The sequence below is a fragment of the Podarcis melisellensis genome, assembly GCF_964234715.1.
Source record: "Podarcis melisellensis genome assembly, chromosome: 18".
Taxonomy (NCBI): Eukaryota; Metazoa; Chordata; class Lepidosauria; order Squamata; family Lacertidae; genus Podarcis; species Podarcis melisellensis.
The window spans coordinates 5,554,644-5,582,374 of NC_138536.1; the positions used below are offsets into that span (position 1 = coordinate 5,554,644).

At 48.4% G+C, this 27,731-nt stretch overlaps 1 protein-coding gene across 1 annotated transcript in view; it reads left to right on the forward strand.

Annotated features, from left to right (window-relative positions):
* The window catches only part of FBN3 (fibrillin 3), a 163,860-nt gene that overhangs the window by 35,212 nt on the left and 100,917 nt on the right, over positions 1 to 27,731 (forward strand). Inside the window, 3 exon segments of the mRNA XM_081895332.1 lie at positions 16,622 to 16,819; positions 18,720 to 18,845; positions 26,576 to 26,701. Coding sequence (XP_081751458.1) covers positions 16,622 to 16,819; positions 18,720 to 18,845; positions 26,576 to 26,701 — 450 coding nt within the window.

The window sequence follows — 27,731 nt, forward strand, 5'->3', positions numbered from 1 at the left end:
AATTTCCTGGGTTTCAAAGGAAGCAGCTCCTCTCCCTCCCTCCCTGCCGGCCAGGGAGGAGGGAGGCTCCAACTGTGTTGCTTGGCTGCGTTGCTCACCCAATAAGGAGTCTAAGAACGACTGGGGGGTGGAGCTTGCATGCCTTGTGCCGATCAAATCGGCCATGTTGCCTGGGGACTCGCCTTTGCTCAGCGCTTCCCAGCGGAGAGGCGACGGTGGTTTTCCTTGCTGCATCCCCTTTGCTGGGTTACTGCGCTGTAGGAACCACTGCTTGAGGCTTCGTTTGGCTGCTGGCTGGGCTTTCTGCCTTTGGCTCAGAGGGGCTCAGAAGTCGAACATACCTGTGCTTGGAAAATCCCTTATTTTGGCTGCTGGTCCCTTATTTTTGAGGCTGCAGGTCCCTTATTTTCAAATCTGTAAGTTGACAGCTATGATCTTGTAAGGTACAAAAGCCTAGAATCAAATGCTCCTGCCTCCCTCTTTCGCTTTGTGGTGAATGGATTTGGCTCAGAGCTGGAGATGAAACAAACTTCGCAGCTGTGTCTACACACCGACTCGCCCCGGCCAAGACAAACAGAGGGCTTGCTGTGTGTGCAGCAGAGATAGGATAGAGTTTCAAAGCGCCCTCTCCCTGCCAGCCTGCCTCTCAGCTTCAAGCAATGAAGAACCAACAGTCCCCCACAGATTTCCCGCTCCCAGGGTTATGGTCCGCTCCCTTTGTTGTGGATTCCTCCAAAACCCATATCCCCAGAGTGATGCTCACCTGTCAATCAACTGTCAATCCCTGGGTGCTGGGTGCATAAGGATGTTCAGTTTTGTGTAGACTGCGTCTGTTATTCTTTTATTTATTAAGTATTTGTGTATTTATTGAGGGTTTCCCCCCCCAAAAAAGAAAATGTTTACAGTGGTACCTCGGGTTAAGAACTTAATTTGTTCCGGAGGTCCGTTCTTAACCTAAAACTGTTCTTAACCTGAAGCACCACTTTAGCTAATGGGGCCTCCTGCTGCTGCCGTGCCGCTGGAGCACGATTTCTGTTCTCAGCCTGAAGCAAAGTTCTTAACCTGAAGCACGATTTCTGGGTTAGTAGAGTATGTAACCTGAAGTGTATGTAATCTGAGGTACCACTGTATTTGGTTTTCAGAAGCTTACATTCTGCGCCATCAACAATACCTTTACTTTATTCATTGACTTCCCATCTCGCTTCACCCCCATGGTGTTCTGTGTTTAATGTGTTTAATGTTATGTATTTTAATTTATATCTCTCCACATATTATTAGCCTTCATGTCTTTCTTCGGTTACTCGCATTTCAAATCCAGCTTGTGTTTTCATGCAACTATAATAGTTCTTTAGATATTCTATGACGTTTTGTCATTTTGATCTCAAAATTCTCGGGTTCTTGATTGGCGCTTGGACAATTTCTTTTCCGCGGGAGACGTCAAAGGAGAAGAGTACAATCGTGCCTCGGAAGTCGAATCCATTCCGGAAGTCCGTTCGACTTCCAAAACGTTCGGAAACCAAGGCACAGCTTCTGATTGGCTGCAGGAAGCTCCTGCAGCCAATCAGAAGCCCCGCTGGACGTTTGGCTTCCAAAAATAGTTGGCAAACCGGAACACTTCCGGGTTTCGATCATCCGGGAGCTGATTTGTTCGGGAGCTGAGGCGTTTGAGATCCAAGGTACGACTGTATCTGCTCTGAGGGACTCTCAAGGAGTTGGGAGGTTTTGCCCGTTTCTTAGAAAGGGACGTGGGTGGCGCTGTGGGTTAAACCACAGAGCCTAGGCCTTGCCGATCAGAAGGTTGGCGGTTCGAATCCCGCCAACCTTCTGAGCTCCCGGGGTGAGCTCCCGTTGCTTGCTCCCTGCTCCTGCCAACCTAGCAGTTCGAAAGCGCGTCAAAGTACAAGTAGATAAATAGGTACCACTCTGGTGGGAAGGTAAACGGTGTTTCCGTGCACTGCTCTGGTTCGCCAGAAGCGGCTTAGTCATGGTGGCCACAGGACCCGGAAGCTGTACACCGGCTCCCTCGGCCAGTAAAGCGAGATGAGCGCCGCAACCCCAGAGTCGGTCACGACTGGACCTAATGGTCAGGGGTCCCTTTACCTAGAAAGGAAAAGAAGTTTCTGGACTGGGCATTTGGTGCAAACACACACACCCTCCGTTCCTTTATGTGTGCTTTTTTAAAAAGCAAAGGCAAATGACTGGCACTTTCCCAATCCTGCCTGTGCCAAATTTCCCCTCCCAAGGACCCTCCATGCCAAACCCACAAAGACCCACACAGTGGGGGATAGACAGAGAGACAGAGAGAGACGTCTTTGTTAAGAGAGGAACTTGGCACTTTGATTGCGGTGCCCACTTCAGAGGCAAATCGCTTAATGAGGAGGGTTTTGTCAGTTCCCACTTGGATCATTTCCTGCCCCTAACAGATACCTTTTTTTGTGTGGTGGGGGAGCTGGAAGAAGGGGGCTGGCTGGCACATCCGTATCGAAGCTGCTCCAGCCACATTTGGGAACCTACCGTATTTTCCGCTCTATAAGACGCAGCAGACCACAAGACGCACCTAGTTTTTGGAGCAAGAAAACAAGAAAAATATTCTGAATCTCAGAAGCCAGAACAACAAGAGGGATCGCTGTGCAGTGAAAGCAGCAATCCCTCTTGCTGTTCTGGCTTCTGGGATAGCTGCGCAGCCTGCATTCGCTCCATAGGACGCACACACATTTCCCCTTACTTTTTAAGAGGGGAAAAGTGAGTCTTATCGAGCAAAAAATACGGTAACTGCTTGAGAGCGCAAGGGATCTGGAAGGCAAGGAAGTGGGTCTCGAGGACTTGATGAGGAGGAGGAGTTTGTATTTGATATCCTGCTTTATCACTACCCTAAGGAGTCTCAAAGCGGCCAACATTCTCCTTTCCCTTCCTCCCCCACAAGAAACACTCTGTGAAGTGAGTGAGGCTGGGAGACTTCAGAGAAGTGTGAGTAGCTGAAGGTCACCCAGCAGCTGCAGGTGGAGGAGCGGGGAATCGAACCCTGTTCACCAGATTACGAGTCTACCGCTCTTTACCACTACACCACACTGGCTCAGAAGAAGGCAGCAAATCGAAGGGTGTGACATGCTGCATAAGAAGAGATGGTGAAAAGGCTTCTTATCCTTGAGCCAAAGGACCCACGTCGATCAAGAGGACCCCAGAACCGGGATTGCCATGGGATGTGGGGCACATCTTTGCCAAGAAGAAGAAGAAGAGTTTGGATTTGATATCCCGCTTTATCACTACCTGAAGGAGTCTCAAAGCGGCTAACATTCTCCTTTTCCCTTCCTCCCCACACCAAACACTCTGTGAGGTGAGTGGGGCTGAGGGACTTCAGAGAAGTGTGACTGGCCCAAGGTCACCCAGCAGCTGCATGTGGAGGAGTGGGGAATCGAACCCTGTTCACCAGATTACGAGTCTACTGCTCTTAACCACTACACCACACTGGCTCAAATGGAAAATGAAGGCATCATAGCTGTGAGCCTCCGTCATCGCCAATTGGTTGGGGCGGGGATTTGGTTGAGGTTCTTTGGAAAGTTGTGGGGAGAAATTTCCTCCATCCAGTTTGTACTTCCTGAACCCATGCACAAACTGGAATGTGGCTTCCCTTCGAAACCCACATCCCTCCGAAATTTTTCGCTTCCCCAAGAAGCAGACGACGTCCCCAAGAATGAATGGATGAATCTTTATCTGCATCGGCCATTGGCCATAGCAATAAAATAATAATACGATATACAGTGGTACCTCAGGTTAAGAACTTAATTCATTCCGGAAGTCTGTTCTTAACCTGAAACTGTTCTTCACCTGAAGCACCACTGTAGCTAATGGGGCCTCCTGCTGCTGCCGCGCCGCCGAAGCACGATTTCTGTTCTCATCCTGATGCAAAGTTCTTAACCCGAGGTAATATTTCTGGGTTAGCAGAGTCTGTAACCTGAAGCGTATGTAACCCAAGGTACCACTGTACAAAGAATAGAAATTTTTGTTGTTTAGTCGTGTCCGCCTCTTCGTGACCCCATGGACCAGAGCACACCAGGTACTTCTGTCTTCCACTGCCTCCTGCAGTTTGGTCAAACTCATGCTGGTCGCTTCAAGAACACTGTCCCACCATCTCGTCCTCCGTCATCCCCTTCTCCTTGTGCCCTCCATCTTTCCCAACATCAGGGTATTTTCCAGGGAGTCTTCTCTTCTCATGAGGTGGCCAAGGTCTTGGAGATCTCAGCTTCAGGACCTGTCCTTCCAGTGAGCACTCAGGGCTGATTTCCTTCAGAATGGAGAGGTTGGATCTTCTTGCAGTCCATGGGACTCTCAAGAGTCTCCTCCAGCACCAGAATTCAAAAGCATCCATTCTTCGGCGACCAGCCTCCTTTATGGTCCAGCTCTCACTAAGAATAGAAGTAAAAAGTCAATTATATAAAATACATTTTAGGGTTTTGAATCAATAGTCAAATAGTCAAATTTATTATAGTGGATCTTATTCTGATTGCCCCAGCTAAAAACCTTGCCACCTTTGCTGTCACCTTCTCATCTATATCTGCCAAGAGAAAAGACACTGGGGCAGTGGTTGGGCGACCCGGAATGGACAATAAAAGAGGGGTGATAATCTCATTCCTCAAGTCTTTATAAAGAGGGCAAGCCAGAAGGGCATGCGCCACCAATTCACGACTGCCATCTCCACAGGGACATTTTTCGTGTGGGATCTGTTGGAATCGTATCTGAGGTCGTATCATAGTGCTTTAAACGTCTGATGCAGAGACCTGGCCGTAGTTCAGGGGTCAGCAAACTTTTTCAGCAGGGGGGTGGTCCACTGTCCCTCAGACCGTGTGGGGGGCTGGACTATATTTTGGAAAAAAATAATGAACAAATTCCTATGCCCCACTAATAACCCAGAGATGCGTTTTAAATAAAAGGACACATTCTACTCGTGTAAAAACACGCTGATAACTGGACCGTCCGCGGGCCGGATTGAGAAGGCGATTGGGCCAGATCCGGCCCCTGGACCTTAGTTTGCTGGCCCATGCCATAGTATGACTAACTCTTCATCCAAGCCTTGCTTCCTAGCATGAAACAAAGGATAAATTCTTTTCCGGCAGCTTCCTAACACAAGGATTCATTGTTCTTTCTCGGAGTCGAGTGTTATTGTTCAGAAATAGCAGATGCAAATGAGCCCATAAGTGTATCAGCTGAAGGAGCGGATGTGTCAGGCGCTTTGAGAAGTGACTGCGAACTCAAACAGGCACTTCAGGAAGTTCATTAAGAGTGTGATTCTGTGAGCTCATAAGTCCGTCTTTCTTGCGTTTGATCAGAGCAAACCCATTGCGAATGATGAAGATGACTAGCTTGGTTCTGTTAACTTCAGTAGGGGTTATTCAGCTAAGCAGTTCTGCTAGTGGAGATACTCACATAGCAGAAGTTAATACAGTGGTGCCCTGCAAGACGAATGCCTCGTAAGACGAAAAACTCGCAAGACGAAAGAGTTTTTCGTTTTTTGAGTTGCTTCGCAAGACGAATTTCCCTGTGGGCTTGCTTCGCAAGACGAAAACGTCTTGCGAGTTTGTTTCCTTTTTCTTAAAACCGTTAATACCCAGGGAATCCGTGCTTCGCAAGACGAAAAAACTCGCAGAATGAATTAATTTCGTCTTGCAAGGTACCGCTGAAATAATAATAATAATAATAATTTCCTTCCCTCCCTACCTTTCTTATTTTCTCCTTCCTTCCTTCCTTCCTTCCTTCCTTCCTTCCTTCCTTCCTTCCTTCCTTCCTTCCTTCCTTCCTTCCTTCCTCCTTCCTTCCTTCCTCCTTCCTTCCTTGCTTCCTTCTTCCTTCCTTCCTTCCTTCCTTCCTTCCTTCCTTCCTTCCTTCCTTCCTTCTTTCTTTCTTTCTTTCTTTCTTTCTTTCTTTCTATCCTATCTGGTTGCGTTTTCCCAGCCACTCTGGGCAGCTAACAACATACATAAAACACAACACAACATCAAACATTTAAAAACAGAGTTTTCTATAAAGGGAACAAACCAACCAATAAATCAATGGAAACTAATAATAATAATAATAATAATAATAATAATAATAATAATAATGTTGTCCCCAGAGTTGCTGAGGAAATGTTGATAAGTGAATCCAGGGCAGGGAACCGGAGGGACAGAGAAACATAAAATTTGTTCCTCTCCTGCTAAGGCTGAGACGCACACACAGGCCACCTCTCTGCTCCCTTACCTCATTGTTCAGGGAATCGCGTTTCCATGTTTTGGTTATTTGTAGAAAGGGAAAATCTGGCCGCCTTCCCTTTGCAGGGCCAGACATTCCGAGGGCTGAAAAAACACCCGAGAGGAAATCGGAGAGCGAGACGCAATCTTGCTGGCTTTTCCGCCGGCTGGATTTACAGTTTCCTGATGGCAAACGGGCACCACTGTGAAATCCAAATGCTGGCCATGTGGGCAGCATTTCCTGGCGTGGCAGCGTTTAAATTTTCGGGGAGTGTGGGGACTAAACACAATTTCTTACGCCATTATTATTATTATTATTATTAAATTTATTTAATCATTTTTCCCCCAGTACAAACATCAACCACCAAAAACACATACAACAAAAACCACAACAACACTAATAACACAATTTAACAATTCATATTTGAGTACTGATATACCTATAACTACACCCTTTTAACAATATTTCCCCACCTCTTCCCCCCGCTACTTCCCACCACTGTCCGCCTTTTTTTTAAAATGATATTTATTAAAGTTTCAAAAAAGATTACAAAATTGAGAAAAAGAGAAAAAGAGAAACAAAAGATACAAAATACAGAAAAATAAAAACATTTAAAAACAAATCAGTTTTTCCATGTCTTATCTTTCATTTACTTGTTCCCCTGACCTCCTCACACCTCCCTTTTTTGTGTTCCAGTTCAGTTAGTTAATTCAGCAAATCCTTTCCCTCTTTGTTTTAATCTTAATCCTTTATCTTAATATATTATAACTTTACAATCTCACCTATTAACAATCCATTTTTTACATACTCCTTTGTAACATTGCTGCTAAAACCACTTAGCTTCATTCCAACATCATTCTAACATTCATTAATTTTGCAATATTTCTGTAAATAAACTTTAAATTTCTTCCAATCTTCTTCCACCAACTCTTCTCCCTGGTCTCGGATTCTGCCAGTCATTTCCACCAGTTCCATATAGTCCACCACCATTCTTCCAGGGTGGGTAGATCTTGTGTCTTCCAATCCTTTGCAATGAGTATTCTTGCTGCTGTTGTTGCATACATAAAGAAAGTTCTATCCTTCTTTGGCACCAGTTGGCCAACCATGCCCAGGAGAAAGGCCTCTGGTTTCTTCAGAAAGGTGTATTTAAATACCTTTTTCATTTCATTATAGATCATCTCCCAGAAAGCCTTAATCCTAGGGCACGTCCACCAAAGGTGAAAGAATGTACCTTCAGTTTCTTTACATTTCCAGCATTTATTATCGGGCAAATGATAGATTTTTGCAAGCTTGTCCGCCTTATCACTTAAGTATTCCTTCCAGATTTCTTCATAGTTATCCATTCTTAATTTGCATCGATATGCAATTCGTTCGTAGGTAAGCTAGTCTGTCCATGTGCTCAATGGGAACTTTTTGTGGCTCTTCCAATTCATCAAAACAAGTTTTTTTGCTTCTGATATGGCACGGTACATCCATTTTTTTTACCCCTTGTAATCTCCCACGTTTCCGGTATATAATTTAGAATTAAATTCAAATCTCCTAAATAACAATTTCTTTCTATTACTCTTGCTATATATATCCTCACCTCACACCAAAATGATCTTATCATCGGGCAGTTAATCATCATATGTACTAAGTTCACATTTTTACTTCCACATCTCCAGCAGTTGTCTGCATTTGTTATTTTCTTCTGGTAAAGTTTTGCTGGTGTCCAATGGACTCTGAAACTTATTTCCTGCTGTAGAAGTCTTAGTCTTAGATCTATAGAAGCTATTTCTGTTGATTTTATACTTGACTCCCATATATCATTTGTTAGCTGTGGGTTAAACCACAGAGCCTAGGACTTGCTGATCAGAAGGCCGGCGGTTCGAATCCCCGCCACGGGGTGAGCTCCCGTTGATCAGTCCCTGCTCCTGCCAACCTAGCAGTTCGAAAGCACCTCAAAGTGCAAGTAGATAAATAGGTACCGCTCCGGCGGGAAGGTAAACGACGTTTCTGTGCACTGCTCTGGTTCGCCAGAAGTGGCTTAGTCCTGCTGGCCACATGACGCGGAAGCTGGACGCCGGCTCCCTTGACCAGTAAAGCGAGATGAGCACCGCAACCCCAGAGTTGGCCACGACTGGACCTAATGGTCAGGGGTCCCTTTACCTTTATCTTTACCCCTAACTCTTCACTCCATTTTTATCTATCATATTCTAAATCACATTTCTTCCTGTTGAGTAGGGTTTTATATAGTGCAAGTGTAGAGTTATTTGTTTTTGTTGCAGAAATTAAATCTTGTAGCAGCAAAAGTATTTCCGATGCTCCTATAGCGTCAAGGCCAAATTGCCTTTCCAACATACCGGTATGTTTCAATTGGATGCATTGCCGTTGAAACACAATTTCTTACGTCTTAAAGCAACGAAAAAACCCAAGAGAACCGTTTCAAAAAGGCTTCACTGCTGAGTGCTGGAGGTCTTTTGAAATCATGGAACCGGGACTGTAAAGTTGGGAGGGAACCCCAGCGGTCATCTAGACCAACCCCCTGGGAAAAAAAAACATGTTAGCTCCCCCCTGAGGAAAGGTTGCAACATGATTTGCATGGGATCGGAGACATTTTTGGCAACGCGCTCTTAGTGGGTACAACACAATCCTGTTTCCATTGGGCCAGATCCAAAGTTTCATCCTACTCAAGAGACAGCCCACTGAAATCAATGATTCCAATAGGTCCGTTAATTTCAATGGTTTGCTACCTAACTAAATAATAATAATAATAATTTTGTTACTTATATGCTGCCCATCCGCCTTGAAAGAATAATAGAATCATAGAATGCTCATCTAGTCCAGGCATAAGCAAACTCCGGCCCTCCAGATGTTTGGGACTACAATTCCCATCATCCGTGACCACTGGTCCTGTTAGTTACGGATGATGGGAGTCCAAGTCATCAAAAGGCCGCTGTTCGCCCCCGATGGGGCCCTTTAACTGGGGCTTGCAGGTAGCACACTCCCAAGGTAGTTTTCCGGGCTTCTTCGGTGGTCTAATCTCAAAGTCTTGATACGTATATTGATATTCAATCTTATAGAGAATAATCTTTCTTGGCTTAACCTTAAGAGACTAATTTGCTTAGCCTTACGAGACAGATTCAAAAAGCAGAGACATCACCTTGCCGACAAAGGTCCGTATAGTTAAAGCTCTGGTTTTCCCAGTAGTGATGTGTGGAAGTGAGAGCTGGACCATAAAGAAGGTTGATTGCCGAAGAATGGATGCTTTTGAATTATGGTGCTGGAGGAGACTCTTGAGAGTCCCATGGACTGCAAGAAGATCAAACCTCTCCATTCTAAAGGAAATCAGCCCTGAGTGCTCACTGGAAGGACAGATCCTGAAGCTGAGGCTCCAAGACTTTGGCCACCTCAGGAGAAGAGAAGACTCCCTGGAAAAGACCCTGATGTGGGGAAAGATGGAGGGCACAAGGAGAAGGGGACGACAGAGGACGAGATGGTGGGACAGTGTTCTCGAAGCTAACATGAGTTTGACCCAACTGCGGGAGGCAGTGGAAGACAAGAGTGCCTGGCGTGCTCTGGTCCAGGGGGTCACGAAGAGGCGGACACGACTAAACAACAAAAATTCTTGGGGACGTTGTCTGCTTCTTGGGGAAGCGAAAAATTTCGGAGGGATGTGGGTTTCGAAGGGAAGCCACATTCCAATTTGTGCATGGGTTCAGGAAGTACAAATTGGATGGAGGAAATTTCTCCCCGCAACTTTCCAAAGAACCTCAACCAAATCCCCGCCCCAACCAATTGGCGATGATGGAGGCTCACAGCTATGATGCCTTCATTTTCCATTTGAGCCAGTGTGGTGTAGTGGTTAAGAGCAGTAGACTCGTAATCTGGTGAACAGGGTTCGATTCCCCACTCCTCCACATGCAGCTGCTGGGTGAGCTTGGGCCAGTCACACTTCTCTGAAGTCTCTCAGCCCCACTCACATCACAGAGTGTTTGTTGTGGGGAAGGAAGGGAAAGGAGAAAGTGAGCCGCTTTGAGACTCCCTAGGGTAGTGATAAAGCGGGATATCAAATCCAAACTCTTCTTCTTCTGCAGCGGCAAGGTGGGGCCGGCTCAGGCTCCGGGAGGGGGGCGCTTCTTGCCAGGAGGGCAACCTTCCCACAACAGCCTCGGATGGGCCTTCAAGGGTGGCCTGTGCCCCACTGACCTCCTTTCTGCCGGCCGGAGAGCCTGCCAGCCGCATTCCCCAGCTCTGTTTGGAGAGGAAAACCTTCCAGCGCTGTTGTGGGAAAGGAATCTGATCCGAGGGAGGTTTGGCTGGCCGGCCTGCTTGTTTGTTTAAGGAAGGAAGGGAAGGAATCCTTTGGACCTCTCTCGTTCTCTCTCGTGCTCTCTCTTTCTCTGAAAAAAACAAACAAAACCCGGCCAAATGGCATGCAAGGAGGAACAGGGTGAGCCCTAGGCAAGCTGGAGTGGCGGAGATCTGTGCCATTGATAAAACGAGTGCCAAGCTCGGTCTTTATTATTATTATTATTATTCATTTATTTAGATAGATTATACTTTATTCGGCTATAAGCCCACAAGGTAAAACCAATCAATAAATAAAATAGCATTTTGCATTCTAAAATATCAACTAAAATATCTCAACGCATAATCTCCTTCACATTACATGCAATCTCTAGATGTACCGTATTGTGGCCTTGAATATAAAGATGGTGCATAGAGTTTACTAGGTTTTTAATAGTCATGCAGCATTCCATGAAGTCTTTTATATGAAAGAACTGAATTCAGGAATCTGGCAACCTGTAATGTTCTATAAGAGTCAATGTCCTGGAGTAGATAGGCTAGATGTAATTCAGGTGGTTTAGCAACAGTTTCCAAAATGATTGAACTCAGAATCCTTGATCGGGGAACAATATATAAAGGGCAATTAAACAAGATATGATAAAGGGATTCTATTGATTTGTTGACATTTATTTGATTTATATCCCGCCCGGCATCAAAAGATCCCAGGGCGGTTCGCGAGATAGAAACGCGACTTAAAAGCACAAATAAATAAAATGGAAAGGAGAAGGAGTTCTTGCCAAAGAGGAACGGATAAGTAAGATTATGGAAAGGGCAGAACTGGGGGGGGGGCGGGGATTAACAGCAGAATTAAGACCATCTAATGAGGAGGGTTTTATGGAAGAATGGGTGCCCTTTTCGGACCACCTAGAGCAGGCGTCCCCAAACTCGGCCTTCCAGATGTTTTGGGACTACAACTCCCATCATCCCTAGCTAACAGGACCAACATGAAAAGATGCAGAACTGAACTTAAGACCGGAAGAATGATAACCAAAATTGATGGATCTTCTCATCCCTGCCCAAGACTTGATGGTGTTTATAGACAGCTCCTGAAGAAGGAGGAGGAGGAGGAGGAGGAGGAGGAGAGGAGGAGGAGTTTGGATTTGATAGCCCGCTTTATCACTACCCTAAGGAGTCTCAAGAAAGGGACGTGGGTGGTGCTGTGGGTTAAACCACAGAGCCTAGGATTTGCCGATCAGAAGGTCAGCGGTTCGAATCCCTGCAATGACGGGGTGAGCTCCCGTTGCTTGGTCCTTGCTCCTGCCAACCTAGCAGTTCAAAAGCACGTCAAAGTGCAAGTAGATAAATAGGTACCGCTCCGCCGGGAAGGTAAACGGTGTTTCCATGCCCTGCTCTGGTTTGCCAGAAGCGGCTTAGTCCTGCTGGCCACAAGACCAGGAAACTGTACGCCGGCTCCCTCGGCCAATAAAGCGAGATGAGCGCCGCAACCACAGAGTCGGTCACGACTGGACCTAACGGTCAGGGGTCCCTTTACTTTTACCTTTAAGGAGTCTCAAAGCGGCTAACAATCTCCTTTCCCTTCCTTCCCTACTCTGTGAGATGGGTGAGGCTGAGAGACTTCAGAGAAGTGTGACTGGCCCATGGTCACCCAGCAGCTGCATGTGGAGGAGCGGGGAAGCGAACCCAGTTCACCAGATTACGAGTCCACTGCTCTTAACCACTACACTGCCTTTTGATTCGGAAACCTAGCCAGCCATTGCCGCCGGAATTGGGGAGCCCGTCCCTCTCATTCTACGGCATAGGGTGCTTCTCCCTCAAACGGCGCTACAGTTCCCAGAGCGGTTGAGCCAATCGGCTCACTCTTCCCAGGCAATTTTGGGAACTGAGAGAGCTTTCCTGGCAACTCACAGACCCTTTGTGGACTGCAGTTCCTAGGAGTCTTCAGCAGAGAAGCCGAGACGGTTTAAAGCGGTATGGAACTGCTTTCCGTGTGACGACGGCGCCTTGAGACGCGTCCCGATCCGGCGCCTGGTTTCATCAGAAGTAAAGCTTCCCTTGTTCACTGGGACAAATCCAGCGGGTTGACTTTGGACAGATGAGACCTTCGAAAAGGCGACTTTCGGAGCCGACATGCGAGAATGTGGGGAGGCGGTTCCTTGGGTCCTTCCCACAGCTGTTGGGGAGGCGAACTGCACTCCAAGCATACCTGGGGTCAGAGCCCAGCCCCCCTTGGGTACGGAAGTGGGGTGGGTGCGCAGGAATCACGTCCCCGAGCCTTAATAAAGTTTGATTGGAGCCTCATTAAATCTTTAATCATATGACCCATTAAAATCAGGCCCAGATGCTTCCTGGCACGAGGCCAAAATGGCCTGGCCTGTCTGCTTTAAACTCACAAGCTGCTTTGGCGCTGCTCCCTTCCTAGGCTTGGAAACGAAATCCGAAAAAGATCTATTTTTGGCGATTCCCGACCCCCCTCCCTCCTTCGCACGAGTCTGCTTCTCCCCCTCCCTCCGTCTCTCGCATACTCTGTCTTTCCCTTTTGCACTACTGCGGAGACGTTTTCCTTGCAGTGCGGGGGCTTCCTTTGTCATTGGATGTGGGGGGGTGGTTCAAATGGTGGGGGGGCTGAATGAATGGTTGTGTGTGTGTGTGTGTGTGTGTGTGTGAACGAACTTAAAAATGGAAAGCGTAATGCTGGTGGTCAACAAAAGAGGTTCAAAGACTCTCTCAAGGCAAATCTTTAAAAAAAGGTAGTATACAGTGGGTACCTCGGGTTACAGACGCTTCAGGTTACATATGCTTCAGGTTACAGACTCCGCTAACCAAGAAATAGTACCTTGGGTTAAGAACTTTGCTTCAGGATGAGAACAGAAATCGGGCTCCGGCAGCAGCGGGAGTCCCCATTAGCTAAAGTGGTACCTCAGGTTTAGAACAGTTTCAGGTTAAGAACGGACCTCTGGAACGAATTACAATGGTACCTCGGGTTAAGTACTTATTTCCCAGCAATTAGTAGTAATAATACATTTATATTGTTATGATTAATTATTTTTTATTAGGTTTTCAAGAGGAAGCAAATATATAAAGCAAGTTATCGTTGGAAGTAGGCAGATATAATTATGCTTCCCTCAGTCAGTAAACAAACATACACAGAACTACTACAAATAAACGAATTCATTGAAAACAACCTAAATGCCACCCACAAACTAAACACCCTTTGGTTCTAAGTGGTACCTTGGGTTAAGAACTTAATTCGTTGTGGAGGTCCGTTCTTAACCTGAAACTATTTAAAATGCATCTCTGGATTATTTTGGGGGGCTGCGTGGTGTTTTTACATGAATAGAATGTCTGCTTTTATATAAAATGCATCTCCGGGTTATTTGGGGGGCATAGGAATTCGTTCATTTTTATTTCTTTTTCCAAAATATAGTCCAGCCCCCCCCCCAGGTCTGAGGGACTGTGGACCGGCCCCCTGCTGAAAAAGTTTGCTGACCCCTGATTTAGGGCTTTCAAGGTCAGCACCGACACTTTGCATTGTGCTCGGAAACGTACTGGGAACCAATGTAGGTCTTTCCAGACCGGTGTTATGTGGTCTCGGCAGCCGCTCCCAGTCCGCAGTCTAGCTGCCGCATTCTGGATTAGTTGCAGTTTCCGGGTCTCCTTCAAAGGTAGCCCCATGTAGAGCGCATTGCAGTAGTCCAAGCAGGAGATAACCAGAGCATGAGACAGTCTGCAGGCAGGTAGGGTCTCATCCTGCGTACCAGATGGAGCTGGTAGACAGCCACCCTGGACACAGAACTAACATGTGCCTCCATGGACAGCGGTGAGTCCAAAATGACTCCCAGGCTGCGCACCTGGTCCTTCAGGGGCACAGTTACCCCATTCAGGACCAGGAAGTCCTCCACAGCTGCCCGCCCCCTGTCCCCCAGAAACAGTTACAGTGGTACCTCGGGTTAAGTACTTAATTCGTTCCGGAGGTCCGTTCTCAACCTGAAACCGTTCTTAACCTGAAGCACCACTTTAGCTAATGGGGCCTCCCGCTGCCGCCGTGCCACCGGAGCACAATTTCTGTTCTCATCCTGAAGCAAAGTTCTTAACCTGAAGCACTATTTCTGGGTTAGCGGAGTCTGTAACCTGAAGCGTATGTAACCCGAGGTACCACTGTATTCCGAACTTCTTTTGGGAGGGTTGGACTAGATGCTGTTTGGAGGTCCCTTCCAACTCGACAATTCTATGAAGCTGCCTTATTCTGAGCCCGTGACTCATTACGTCTCTTGAACGCCACACACAGTAGCTGTTGCTGGTGCTCCGAAAGATGCATATCTGGAATGGCTTAATCCTTCCTGGTGCCCAGCAGAGACATCACCTTGCCAACAGAGGTCCGTATAGTTAAAGCTATGGTTTTCCCAGTAGTGATGTATGGAAGTGAGAGCTGGACCATCAAGAAGGCTGATCGCCGAAGAATGGATGCTTTTGAATTCTGGTGCTGGAGGAGACTCTGGAGAGTCCCATGGACTGCAAGAAGATCAAACCTCTCCATTCTGACGGAAATCAGCCCTGAGTGCTCACTGGAAGGACAGATCCTGAAGCTGAGGCTCCAAGACTTTGGCCACCTCATGAGAAGAGAAGACTCCCTGGAGAAGACCCTGATGCTGGGAAAGATGGAGGGCACAAGGAGAAGGGGCCGACAGAAGACGAGATGGTGGGACAGTCTTCTCGAAGCTACCAGCATGAGTTTGACCAAACTGCGGGAGGCAGTGGAAGACAGGAGTGCCTGGCGTGCTCTGGTCCAGGGGGTCACGAAGAGGCGGACACGACTACCTTATTTTTCACTCTATAACACGCACCCAACCATATCACGCACATAGTTTTTAGAGGAGGAAAATCCGTAGGCATGCCACCAGTACGCATTCCCTCCACAACATGCACAGACATTTCCCCTTACTTTGTAGGAGGAAAAAAGTGAGTGTTATGGTGCAAAAAATACGGTAAATAACAACAAATTTGCCATTTCCTCTCAGACACTCCTTCCTCCACCATTTCTAAGCCTGCGGTGGGAGAGACACACTATCAGGGTATGTCAAAGCTCAGAAGAGGCATCCCTCTGGAACATCTGCCTCAATTGCTCCAGATTCCAAACCACAGACTCTCTCACTCAGGACATTTCACGAGGGATGGATAATTCCACCCCCCTGCTCCTTTTAATCACATTTTCTGTTTGGAAGGAGGGGGAGACCAACTGTTCCACATTATGAAAAGATTCCGTTTTAACCTCTCTCTTTTTTGGTAGAATGAGCTAAATGGTTACACATGAAGTTTGGGTCCTAATGAGCTGTAGAGACGTTGCGCGGCTGCAAAATAGGGAAGAGAGCCTCGGCCCACAATCTGTTTCCGATCACTCCGCAATCCCCAGTAGAAAATATTTGGCCTTGTTTGGGTTGTGTGGAGATACATGAGGCCTGTGGAGGAAAAAGACAGCTGCTCTCATCCCAGCTATGCTTTTGGGTTTCCTGGGGAGAGCTCATACCCTCCGACGTTTCTCCGGCGGAAATAGACACATCCTAATGACACAGGTGGCGCTGTGGGTTAAACCACAGAGCCTAGGACTTGCCGATCAGAAGGTCGGCGGTTCGAATCCCCGCAATGACGGGGTGAGCTCCCGTTGCTCGGTCCCTGCTCCTGCCCACCTAGCAGTACGAAAGCACATCAAAGTGCTGCCGCATTCTGGATTAATTGCAGTTTCCGGGTCACCTTCAACGGTCGCCCCATGTAGAGCTCGTTGCAGTAGTCCAAGCGGGAGATAACTAGAGCATGCACCACTCTGGCGAGACGGTCCGCGGGCAGGTAGGGTCTCATCCTGCGTACCAGATGGTGCTGGTAGACAGCCGCCCTGGACACAGAGTTAACCTGCGCCTCCATGGACAGCTGTGAGTCCAAAATTACTCCCAGGCTGCGTACCTGGTCCTTCAGGGGTTTGTAGCTTGGGGGGTTGTCCTGAATCCTTTGCTGTCGTTCAAGGCTCAGGTGGCCTCAATGGCCTGGAGTGCCTTCCATTGGCTTTTTAAGATGTTGATTCAAAATCATAAACATATCCCCTTTCTTGTTCCTCTTCTAGATTACCGCACAGGCCCCTGCTTCAGCCAGGTCAGCAACCAGATGTGCCAAGGGCAACTCAGTGGCATCGTTTGCACCAAGACCATGTGTTGCGCCACCATTGGGCGGGCATGGGGCCACCCCTGCGAGATGTGCCCCGCCCAGCCCCACCCCTGCCGCCGGGGCTTCATCCCTAACATACGCACTGGCGCTTGCCAAGGTAAGTTCCTCCACGACTCCTCCTCGCCCCTACTGGAAGCTCAGAGCCATTGCCATGATTGACGGGGCCTTTTCGGTGGCGGCACCAAAGCTGCTGGACGCTGCCCTTTGGGAAACAGTCCTGCTCAAACAGGCCTTTCGTAGCCGATGATGTTTCGGGCGGCTTTAACCACTACTTTTCAAGGGAGATGGAAAGAAAAGGACTTCTGATAAAATACGTTTCTTTCCTTTGAGCCCAAGAGAGGGTTTTCTTGCTTCTAAAACTCCTTTGAAGCAGTCGAACCAGGAGCATAGATGTCAAGCGTCCCTTATTTGGCAGGACAGTCCCTTATCCCAGCGCTGTGTCCCGCAGCTGTCCCTTATTGATGATGTCCCTTAAATTTCCCGGGTTTCAAAGGAAGCAGCTTCTCTCCCTCCCTGCCTGCCGGCCAGGGAGGAGGGAGGCTCCAACTGTGTTGCTTGGCTGCGTTGCTCACCCAATAAGGAGTCTAAGAACGACTGGGGGTGGAGCTTGCATGCCTTGTGCCGATCAAATCGCCTTTGCTCAGCGCTTCCCAGCGGAGAGGTGACGGTGGTTTTCCTTGCTGCATCCCCTTTGCCGGGTTGCTGCGCTGTGGGAACCACCGCTTGAGGCTTCGTTTGGCTGCTGGCTGGGCTTTCTGCCTTTGGCTCGGAGGGGCTCAGAAGTTGAACATACCTGTGCTTGGAAAATCCCTTATTTTGGCAGCTGATCCCTTATTTTTGAGGATGCTGGTCCCTTATTTTCAAATCTGTAAGTTTACAGCTATGACCAGGAGTCCCCAAACACAAGAAAATGAGCTGGTTTTTTTTGCTGATTTGATGTCACACAAAAGCAGACGAGCAGCTACAAAGCACAGTTTACCTCTCCTGGGCCGGTTCACTCCAGCAGCGATTCCTCTGTGGCCTGGATTCAGCATGTGCACATGTAATTTCCGGCTTCTGCACAGACGTGACTTCCGGTGCCTGCACAGGCACGATTTCCGGCGCTGCGGAAGTGAGTCGCCATGCTGTGCCGGTTTAGTGCAGCCGAGCGGGCGGCTCAGTTCGGGTGTGGCTTGTGGGCTTGTTAAACGACACCAAGGGCCGCTTGTGGTCCCTGGGCCTTAGGTTGCTGACCCCTGGTTCAGAGGGTGGGAGAGAAGAAGCAGAAGAGTTTGGATTTGATATCCCAATTTATCACTAGCCTAAGGAGTGGCCTAAGGGACGCAGGTGGCACTGTGGGTTAAACCACAGAGCCTAGGGCTTGCCGATCAGAAGGTCAGCGGTTTGAGTCCCTGCGATGGGGTGAGCTCCCGTTGCTCGGTCCCTGCTCCTGCCAACCTAGCAGTTCGAAAGCATGCCAAAGTGCAAGTAGATAAATAGGTACCCCTTTGGCAGGAAGGTAAACGGCGTTTCCGTGCGCTGCTCTGGTTCACCAGAAGCGGCTTAGTCATGCTGGCCACGTGACCCGGAAGCTGTACGGCCAGGAAAGCGAGATGAGCACCGCAACCCCAGAGTCGGTCACGACTGGACCTAATGGTCAGGGGTCCCTTTATCTTTAAGGAGTCTCAAAGTGGCTAACAATCTCCTTTCCCTTCCTCCCCCACAACAAACACTCTGTGAGGTGAATGGGGCTGAGAGACTTCAGAGAAGTCCCAAGGTCACCCAGCAGCTGCAGGTGGAGGAGCGGGGAAGCGAACTCATTTCACCAGATTACGAGTCCACCACTCTTAACCACTACGCCACACTGGGAGGTCCGTCACAGATAGCGTTCTGAACGATGGTTTGTGCAAACCAGGGTTTACTGTGCCGCAGAGTGCTGACCTGGCAAAATGAAGGTGACCTTTCCCTTCAGCGTTCCCAACTGTCTTCATTTGTGTCTCCTCACTTCCTCCCTGCAGATGTGGACGAATGCCAGGCGATCCCCGGGCTTTGCCAAGGAGGAAACTGCCTCAACACGGTGGGGTCCTACGAATGCAAGTGCCCAGTTGGCCACAAGCAGAGCGAGACGAGCCACAAGTGCGAAGGTGAGAAAAAGGGGCCGGAAATTTCTGAAGGAGAAACATGTGGGAATGTTCAGGGTGGCAGGAGAGCATATATTGCTTATTAATGTCCTTCCTAACTTGTGGCGCTGTGGGTTAAACCACAGAGCCTAGGACGTGCCGATCAGAAGGTCGGCGGTTCGAATCCCCGTGACGGGGTGAACTCCCGTTGCTCGGTCCTGCTCCTGCCAACCTAGCAGTTCGAAAGCACGTCAAAGTGCAAGTAGATAAATAGGTACCACTCTGGTGGGAAGGTAAATGGCATTTCCGTGCGCTGCTCTGGTTCGCTAGAAGCGGCTTAGTCCTGCTGGTCACATGACCTGGAAGCTGTACGCCGGCTCCCTCGGCCAATAAAGCGAGATGAGTGCCGCAACCCCGGAGTCAGCCATGACTGGACCTAATGGTCAGGGGTCCCTTTACCTTTTTAATATCCTTCCTAACTTGTGCTAGCAAGTTCTTTTACTTAGCAGAGTTTACATTCCCCTTCTCACGCACAGCAGATAGCTGGTCGCAGGCTCGTTTGAGCCTCTCGCTATGATACAACTCAGCCTGTCCCAGACTGAATTGTACGTTCCTGGTAAATTCTCTTTAAAAAGGTAACAGTAAAGGACCCCTGACAGTTAAGTCCAGTCGCAGACGACTCTGGGGTTGCAGTGCTCATCTTGCTTTGCGGGCCGAGGGAGCTGGCGTTTGTCCACAGACAGTGGGGCCTCCCCAAAAAATTGGTTGTAATTTGTAAAAAGGGCTGTAATCCAAGAAAAGGGACAAGCACTTCCGGGTGTGATGTGGTTGTAATCCAGAACGGTTGTAATCCAAAGCGGTTGCAAACCAGTGGTACCTTGGTTCTCAAACTTAATCCGTTCCAAAAGCAAAGCATTCCAAAACCAAGGCATGCTTTCCCATAGAAAGTAGAGTGGTGCCCCGCAAGACGAACGCCTCGCAAGACGGAAAACCCGCTAGACGAAAGGGTTTTCTGTTTTGAAGGCACTTCGCAAAACGAATTTCCCTATGGGCTTCCTTCGCAAGACGAAAAGGTCTTGCGAGTTCCTTCGGGTTTTTTCCCTTCCCGCCCTTTTCCTAAGCCGCTTATCAGCTGATCCGCTGATAAGCCGCTTAACAGCTGATCGCTAAAAGCCGCTAAACCGCTAATAGCGCTAATCCGCTAAGCTGTCAATGGGCTTGCTTCGCAAGACAAAAAAACCGCTATATGAAGAGCCTCACGGAACGGATTAATTGCGTCTTGCAGTCTTACAGTCACAAAAACAAAAAGAGCCGCAGAAACAGAAAAACATAATAAATAGCAAAAACAGACAGACCTCCGCGTAACACTCAAAACGGAGCATGTTCGGCTTCCGGAAAATGTTCGCAAACCGGATCACTTACAGTGGTACCTCGGGTTAAGTACTTAATTCGTTCCGAAGGTCCGTTCTTAACCTGAAACTGTTCTTAGCCTGAAGCACCACCTTAGCTAATGGGGCCTCCCGCTGCCGCTGCTCCGCCGGAGCACGATTTCTGTTCTTATCCTGAAGCAATGTTCTTAACCTGAAGCACTATTTCTGGGTTAGCAGAGTCTGTAACCTGAAGCCTATGTAACCCGAGGTACCACTGTACTTCTGGGTTTGAGGTGTTTGGCTTCCGAGTTGTTTGAGTACCAAGGCGTTTGAGAACCAAGGTACCGCTGTACTGGAGTGAATATTTCCAGCCTTCCGCAAAGCTCATATCCGCCCCCGCCCTCTCCCCTTTATGAGAGAAGGCTTTCCAGGGTGTGTTGAGAGCAGGAGGGGGGGAATGTCTCACATTCCCAGATGTGCTGCGGTTGGACTTCCCTCCCCATCAGGTTCAGCTGCGGCGTCTCTCCCAGAAAAAGGCATTTTTGCTCCCCAAAGGGCTTGTTTAACGCTCTGGAATGTGTCAGCGAAAAGAATATTCGTTCCAGAGGTCCGTTCTTAACCTTGAATTCTGATTCTGTCTTCTGCGGCGTCAGCTACCCTTCCCAGTTTAATAATATTAATAATAATAATAAATTTTATTTATACCCCGCCCTCCCAGGGTGGCTAACATCAGATATAAAACAATTGATTGAAATACAGTGGTACCTCGGGTTAAGTACTTAATTTGTTCTGGAGGTCTGTTCTTAACCTGAAACTGTTCTTAACCTGAAGCACCACTTTAGCTAATGGGACCTCCTGCTGCCGCCGCATGATTTCTGTTCTCATCCTGAAGCAAAGTTCTTAACCCAAGGTACTATTTCTGGGTTAGCAGAGGCTGTAACCTGAAGCGTATGTAACCTGAAGCGTATGTAACCCGAGGTACCACTGTACTGTTTAAACAAGCCAGAAGCCAATTAATTAAGCCCTTATTGGTAAATATCCCTGGGAACACCGATATATTTCTCTTGGAGGTAGCAAGAATTAGAAGTCAACATGTCTCGGAGAAAAACACAGGGACTGCCCAGTAATATCTTTTCTGCTGTACTTTGCTTTCGAATTTCTTTCACGGGCCTTTGGACCGCAATGAAGAATGTTTGTTTGCGTTTGCCCAGGCTTTTTCTTCCTCAGCAGTTGGAATGTTTATGAATATTCCGTGGCATCAGAGGCAGAAACGTCTAAGGCAGGGGCTGGGTTTTTTTGCAGTCAATGTTTTATAATTTTTGCAAGGTTTGAACATTCTGAAGGGGAATTCCGTGTTGTGCAGATAGCTACACAATTGGCCTTGCTTTCTTTTAATAATAATAATAATAATAATAATAATAATAATAATAATAATAATTTATACCCCACCCACCTGGCTGGGCTTCCCCAGCCACTCTGGGCGGCTTCCAAAAGAATATTAAAATACTGTGATACATCAAACATTAAAAGCTTCCCTAAACAGGGCTGCCTTCAGATGTCTTCTAAAAGTCTGGTAGTTGTTGTTCTCTTTGACATCTGGTGGGAGGGCGTTCCACAGAGAGGGTGCCACCACCAAGAAGGCCCTCTGTAGCCTCACTTCTTGCAATGAGGGAACCGCCAGAAGACCTTTAGCGCTGGACCTCAGTGTCCGGGCAGAACGATGGGGGTGGAGACGCTCCTTCAGATATACAGGACCGAGGCCATTTAGGGCTTTAAAGGTCAGCACCAACACTTTGAATTGTGCTCGGAAACATACTTTTCTAGGTCTGCTGATTTATGTAAGTTCCCTGAAAGCAAAGTTGGAGGAAGATGAAATCCTAGCAAGAGGTAGCGTCACCAGGTTTTCCTCCCTGGCTCCCTTTCGGAGGTTGTGCCTTTCTTCCTATCATAGAATCATAGAGTTGGAAGAGACCCCAAGGGCCATCGAGTCCAACCCCCTGCCAAGCAGGAAACACCATCAGAGCACTCCTGGCATATGGTTGTCAAGCCTCTGCTTAAAGACCTCCAAAGAAGGAGACTCCACCACACTCCTTGGCAGCAAATTCCACTGTCAAACAGCTCTTACCGTCAGGAAGTTCTTCCTAATGTTGAGGTGGAATCTTCTTTCTTGTAGTTCGGATCCATTGCTCCGTATCCGCTTCAATGGGCCTTTCTTGGCTCGGCTTTGTGGTTTGCAAAGCTCAAAACAAAACCCACCCCAAGACAAAACCCCAGACCCTTCCACGCTTGCTTTGGCCCCAAAGAAGCGAATCTTGGTTCCAAAGTCAACGTCTCGCCTTCAATCCCATCATTGTGTGGGAGCCCAAAAGCGCCGAGTTTTTAAGAGAGACTTGGAACGCAACTGGCAGGACCTTTTTGAAATACCGTATTTTTTGCTCTATAAGACTCACCTTTTCCCTCCTAAAAAGTAAGGGGAAATGTGTGTGCGTCTTATGGAGCGAATGCAGGCTGCGCAGCTATCCCAGAAGCCAGAACAGCAAGAGGGATTGCTGCTTTCACTGCACAGCGATCCCTCTTGTTGTTCTGGCTTCTGAGATTCAGAATATTTTTTTCCTTGTTTTTCTCCAACAAAAACTAGGTGTGTCTTGTGGTCTGGTGTGTCTTATAGAGTGAAAAATACGGTACCTTGATCCAGAAGCAGCAGGGGTATGTGTCCGTAGATGTCATGCTCACGGGGACCATACCAGTCAACTTTTCCCATTTCTTGCGAGGAATCCTATTCGGAATAAGGGAATTTCTCTTTTAAAAAAGAGAGAACCGTTGCCAGCTATGATGGGGACGAGGGTGCAAAGATCTCATTTGCAGAACAGGGAAGTTTCACATCGCCACAGCTATCCAAAAGTTGGGATGCAAACAGTGCCGGATTTACGTACAAGCTAAACAAACTATAGCTTAGGGCCCCACTCTCTTGGGAGCCCCCAAAAAAATTAAAGGAAAAAACTGGATGTACATTTCTGAAGGGATACGGGTGGCGCTGTGGGTTAAACCACAGAGCCTAGGACTTGCTGATCAGAAGGTCAGCGGTTCGAATTCCCACGACAGGGTGAGCTCCCATTGCTCGGTCCCTGCTCCTGCCAACCTAGCAGTTCGAAAGCACCTCAAAGTGCAAGTAGATAAATAGGTACCGCTCTGGCAGGAAGGTAAATGGCATTTCCGTGCCCTGCTCTCGTTTGCCAGAAGTGGCTTAGTCCTGCTGGCCACATGACCCGGAAGCTGTACGCCGGCTCCCTCGGCCAATAAAGCGAGATGAGCGCCGCAACCCCAGAGTCGGCCACGACTGGACCTAATGGTCAGGGGTCCCTTTACCTTTACCTTTCCAAAATATAAGATAATTGCATTTCAGTTTAACAATTACTGTGCTAAAAAACGTATTTTGTTATGTGCAAATGGCTTGAGATACCTATCAGGTCCATAAATTACCATATAGCATATATTCAACACAAGAAAACAGTGACTGTTAAGTTGTGGGCGAACATAGCAGACGACACAGCGATTCTTCAAACAGCTCTTCTTTATTCAGATGTCAGAACAGAACTGAGCTGAGGGGCTCAGCCAGCCTGCTTATATAGAGCTCCAGAACAATGTAACTGTTGCCATTTTCTAAAACTATCCAATGACTGAACGTCACTTTTCGCTCCTTCATTTGCATACAAACTATCCAATCACTGAACGTCCCTTTTCGATCCTTCATTTCCATTACTATCTGCAGTATCCCCCTGCTGGCCCAGGGTGAGAACTTCAGTACATAACAGTGACAATTTGTTGTTGACAAAGCACAGCTGGACATATAAAGGGCCCCATTACCTTCAGGAGCTTAGGGCCTCATCAAACCTAAATCCAGCCTTGGAAACCAAGAGGAAACGATTCCTACCTCTTTTTAGATTTGTCAGCGAGAATCAACATAGCAATATATTGGAAGATATTGCAAAACAGGATTCTGGGTTTCGTACACAGTCATATCTCAGGTTAAAGATGCTTCAGGTTGTCTTTTTTTGGGTTATGGACCCGCCGAAACCCGGAAGTACCGGAACGGGTTACTTCCGGGTTTCGGGGGTCACGCATGCACAGAAGTGCTAAATCGCGCTTGGCACATGGACAGAAGCACCGAATCTCAACCGTGCGTGCACAGACGTGCCGCTGTGGGTTGTGAATGGGCATCCCGCATGGATCACGTTCGCAACCCGAGCATCCACTATACAGTGGTACCTCGGGTTACATACGCTTCCGGTTACAGACTCCGCTAACCCATAAATAGTGCTTCAGATTAAGAACTTTGCTTCAGGATGAGAACAGAAATTGTGCTCCGGCGGCAGCAGGAGGCCCCATTAGCTAAAGTGGTGCTTCAGGCTAAGAACAGTCTCAGGTTAAGTACGGACCTCCGGAATGAATTAAGTACTTAACCCAAGGTTAATATGCAGAAATTTATCTTGCAGACAGCTCTGAGATCCATGGCAATAGAGTGGCATTACAAAATTAATAAGTGAATGCAGTCGTACAGTGGTACCTCAGGTTACATACGCTTCAGGTTACAGACTCCACTAACCCAGAAATATTACCTCGGGTTAAGAACTTTGCTTCAGGCTGAGAACAGAAATTGGGCTCCGGCGGCGCTGCGGCAGCAGGAAGCCCCATTAGCTAAAGTGGTGCTTCAGGTTAGGAACAGTTTCAGGTTAAGAACGGACCTCTGGAATGAATCAAGTACTTAACCCGAGGTACCACTGTATCTTGGTTCTCAAATTTAATCCATTCTGGGAGTCCGTTTGACGCCTGAAACGGTTCAAAAACCAAGGTGTGGCTTCTGACTGGCCGCCGGACGTTCAGCTTCCAAAAAACGTTTGCTCACCGGAACACTCACTTCCGGGTTTGCGGCGTCCGGGAGCCGATTTGTGCGGCAGCTAAGATGTTTGACTACCGAGGTACGACTGTGAATATTAAATCGGCAAAAAGCAGCAGCAGAAGACAATATTTGCCAAAGCTGCGGAGGGATTGTTCAGTTTTCTAGGGAAACAAACTCACCCATTCAGGGAGCCCACCAAACCCAGTATAGCCTTGGAACTGGGTTTGGAGAGACCGGCTGATCGCTGAACGGGATACAGCTGCAGGCAGCCTGGGGAACCTCAACATCCACCATGGGGCTTGCCCATAAAAAGGGAGTTTGCGGTGATCTCAGAGGTTTCCAGGAAGACTCCCCTTCGTGGGGGTTTGTGGGCGAGGTGTGAGTTTCGCTGGGAGCTGGGTGAGAGCCAAGGTGGACGGGTGGAGCCCTGGGCGAGAGCCAGGAGGCCGAGAGGGGTGTCTGGAGGAGAAGGAGCTGAAAAGAGTCTGTCAAAGAATCAAACGAGTTGGAAGGGACCATGTCAAGGAGTGAGAAGTGAAGCTACAGGGGACCAGGCAGAGGAACAGTCCTCCCATCAGATGTCAAGGAGATAAAGAACTACAGTGGTACCTCAGGTTAAGGACAGTGGTACCTTGGGTTAAATACACTTCAGGTTGCATACGCTTCAGGTTACAGACTCCGCTAACCCAGAAATAGTGCTTCAGGTTAAGAACTTTGCTTCAGGATGAGAACAGAAATTGTGCTCCGGCGGTGTGGTGGCAGCGGGAGGCCCCATTAGCTACCTAATTCGTTATGGAATTCTGTTCTTAACCTGAAACTGTTCTTAACCTGAAGCACCACTTTAGCTAATGGGGCCTCCTGCTGCCGCTGCACCGCCAACGCATGGAGACGGTCCTTCGGGTATACAGGGCTGAGACCGTTTAGGGCATGGGTAGGCAAACTAAGGCCTGGGGGCTGAATCTGGCCCAATTGCCTTCTAAATCTGACCCGTTGACGGTCCGGGAATCAGTGTGTTTTTACATAGGTAGAATGTGTCCTTTTACAGTGGTACTTCAGGTTACATACGCTTCAGATTCAGAATCGGGCTCCGGCAGCATGGCTGCAGCAGGAGGTCCCATTAGCTAAAGTGGTGCTTCAGTATAAGAACAGTTTCAGGTTAAGTATGGACCTTCGGAACGAATTAAGTACTTAACCTGAGGTACCACTGTATTTAAAATGTATCTCTGGGTTATTTGTGGGGCCTGCCCGGTGTTTTTACATGAGCAGAATGTTTCCTTTTATTTAAAATGCACCTCTGGGTTATTTGTGGTGCATAGGGATTTGTTCATTATTTCCCCCAAAAAATATAGTCCGGCCCCCCACGAGGTCTGAGGGACAGTGGACCGGCCCCCTGCTGAAAAAGTTTGCTGACCCCTGGGCTACAACACCCAGGCTACAACATCACCAAGCCAGTCCACTCTCACGGTTCTTGCAATTGCTCTTTCCAGATGTGGACGAATGTACCAGCGTCTCAGGCGTTTGCGACGGCGGCGAGTGCACTAACACGGCAGGGAGCTACGTCTGTGCCTGTCCCCGGGGCTTCATGACCAGTCCGGATGGTTCCCGTTGTGTGGGTAAGATGGAGAATCGATTGCTCAATTCGCCATTGCCGCTGTGGACTTACTGGGATGTTTCTTTTCAAACCATAGCTGTCAAGCGTCCCTTATTTGGCGGGACAGTCCCTTATCCCAGCACCGTGTCCCGCTGCTGTCCCTTATTGATGGATGTCCCTTAAATTTCCCGGGTTTCAAAGGAAGCAGCTCCTCTCCCTCCCTCCCTGCCGGCCAGGGAGGAGGGAGGCTCCAACTGTGTTGCTTGGCTGCCCGGCCCGCCCCCTCCAGCCTCCTCTCACCAGCCTCGGCCCCCGGGAACCCCTCTCCGCCGGGACTGGTGGGAGCCTCGGGCCCTTCCGCCACCATCCTCCTCACGGCCGCCGAACTGAGCGTCTCTGCCTGGGGCCTCCCCTCTGCCCGTCACCGCCGCTCCTGCTAGGCCGTACTGCGGCTGTGCCACCGAAGGACCTGGATGAGATGGGCAGCCTATGAATTGCTGAGGAGCCTTGAGAGGAGAGCGAGGGCAACCATAGAGAAAGCAGTTCAGAGAGAGGAGGAAGAGGAGGAGACGGAGGCGCGGGCAGGTGTTCCAAGGGCTACAAGGGAAGGACCTCAAGTGCTTCTCCCATAGATTTGTAGTGGTAGACTAGCATACATGGTCTGATCTGCGGGTTTACTTTGGGCGCTATTCCCCCCCCCCTCCTGCCCCACCTGATGGAACTGAGAGCTGCAGATGGAGCACGAGAGAAAAGATACAGAACTGCAGCAGCATCTTCGTAGCTTGGACTTCGTTTTGCGCGAAAAGTGGTTGCTGCTTGTAGTTATTGAATTGCAGTGTTTCATCGGCTGGTGTCTTGAGCAGCAACCTCTGGAAATGAAGGGCTAAAAACCGGTGCTGCTCTCCAAAATTATCTGGTCCCTTTTAATTGGTTGACAAAAATCCCTTCTTTTGGCTGCTGGTCCCTTATTTTCAAGGCTGCTGGTCCCTTATTTTCAAATCTGTAAGTTGACGGCTATGTTTCAAACTGGTGGGGGCTGGTCCTTTGGGAAG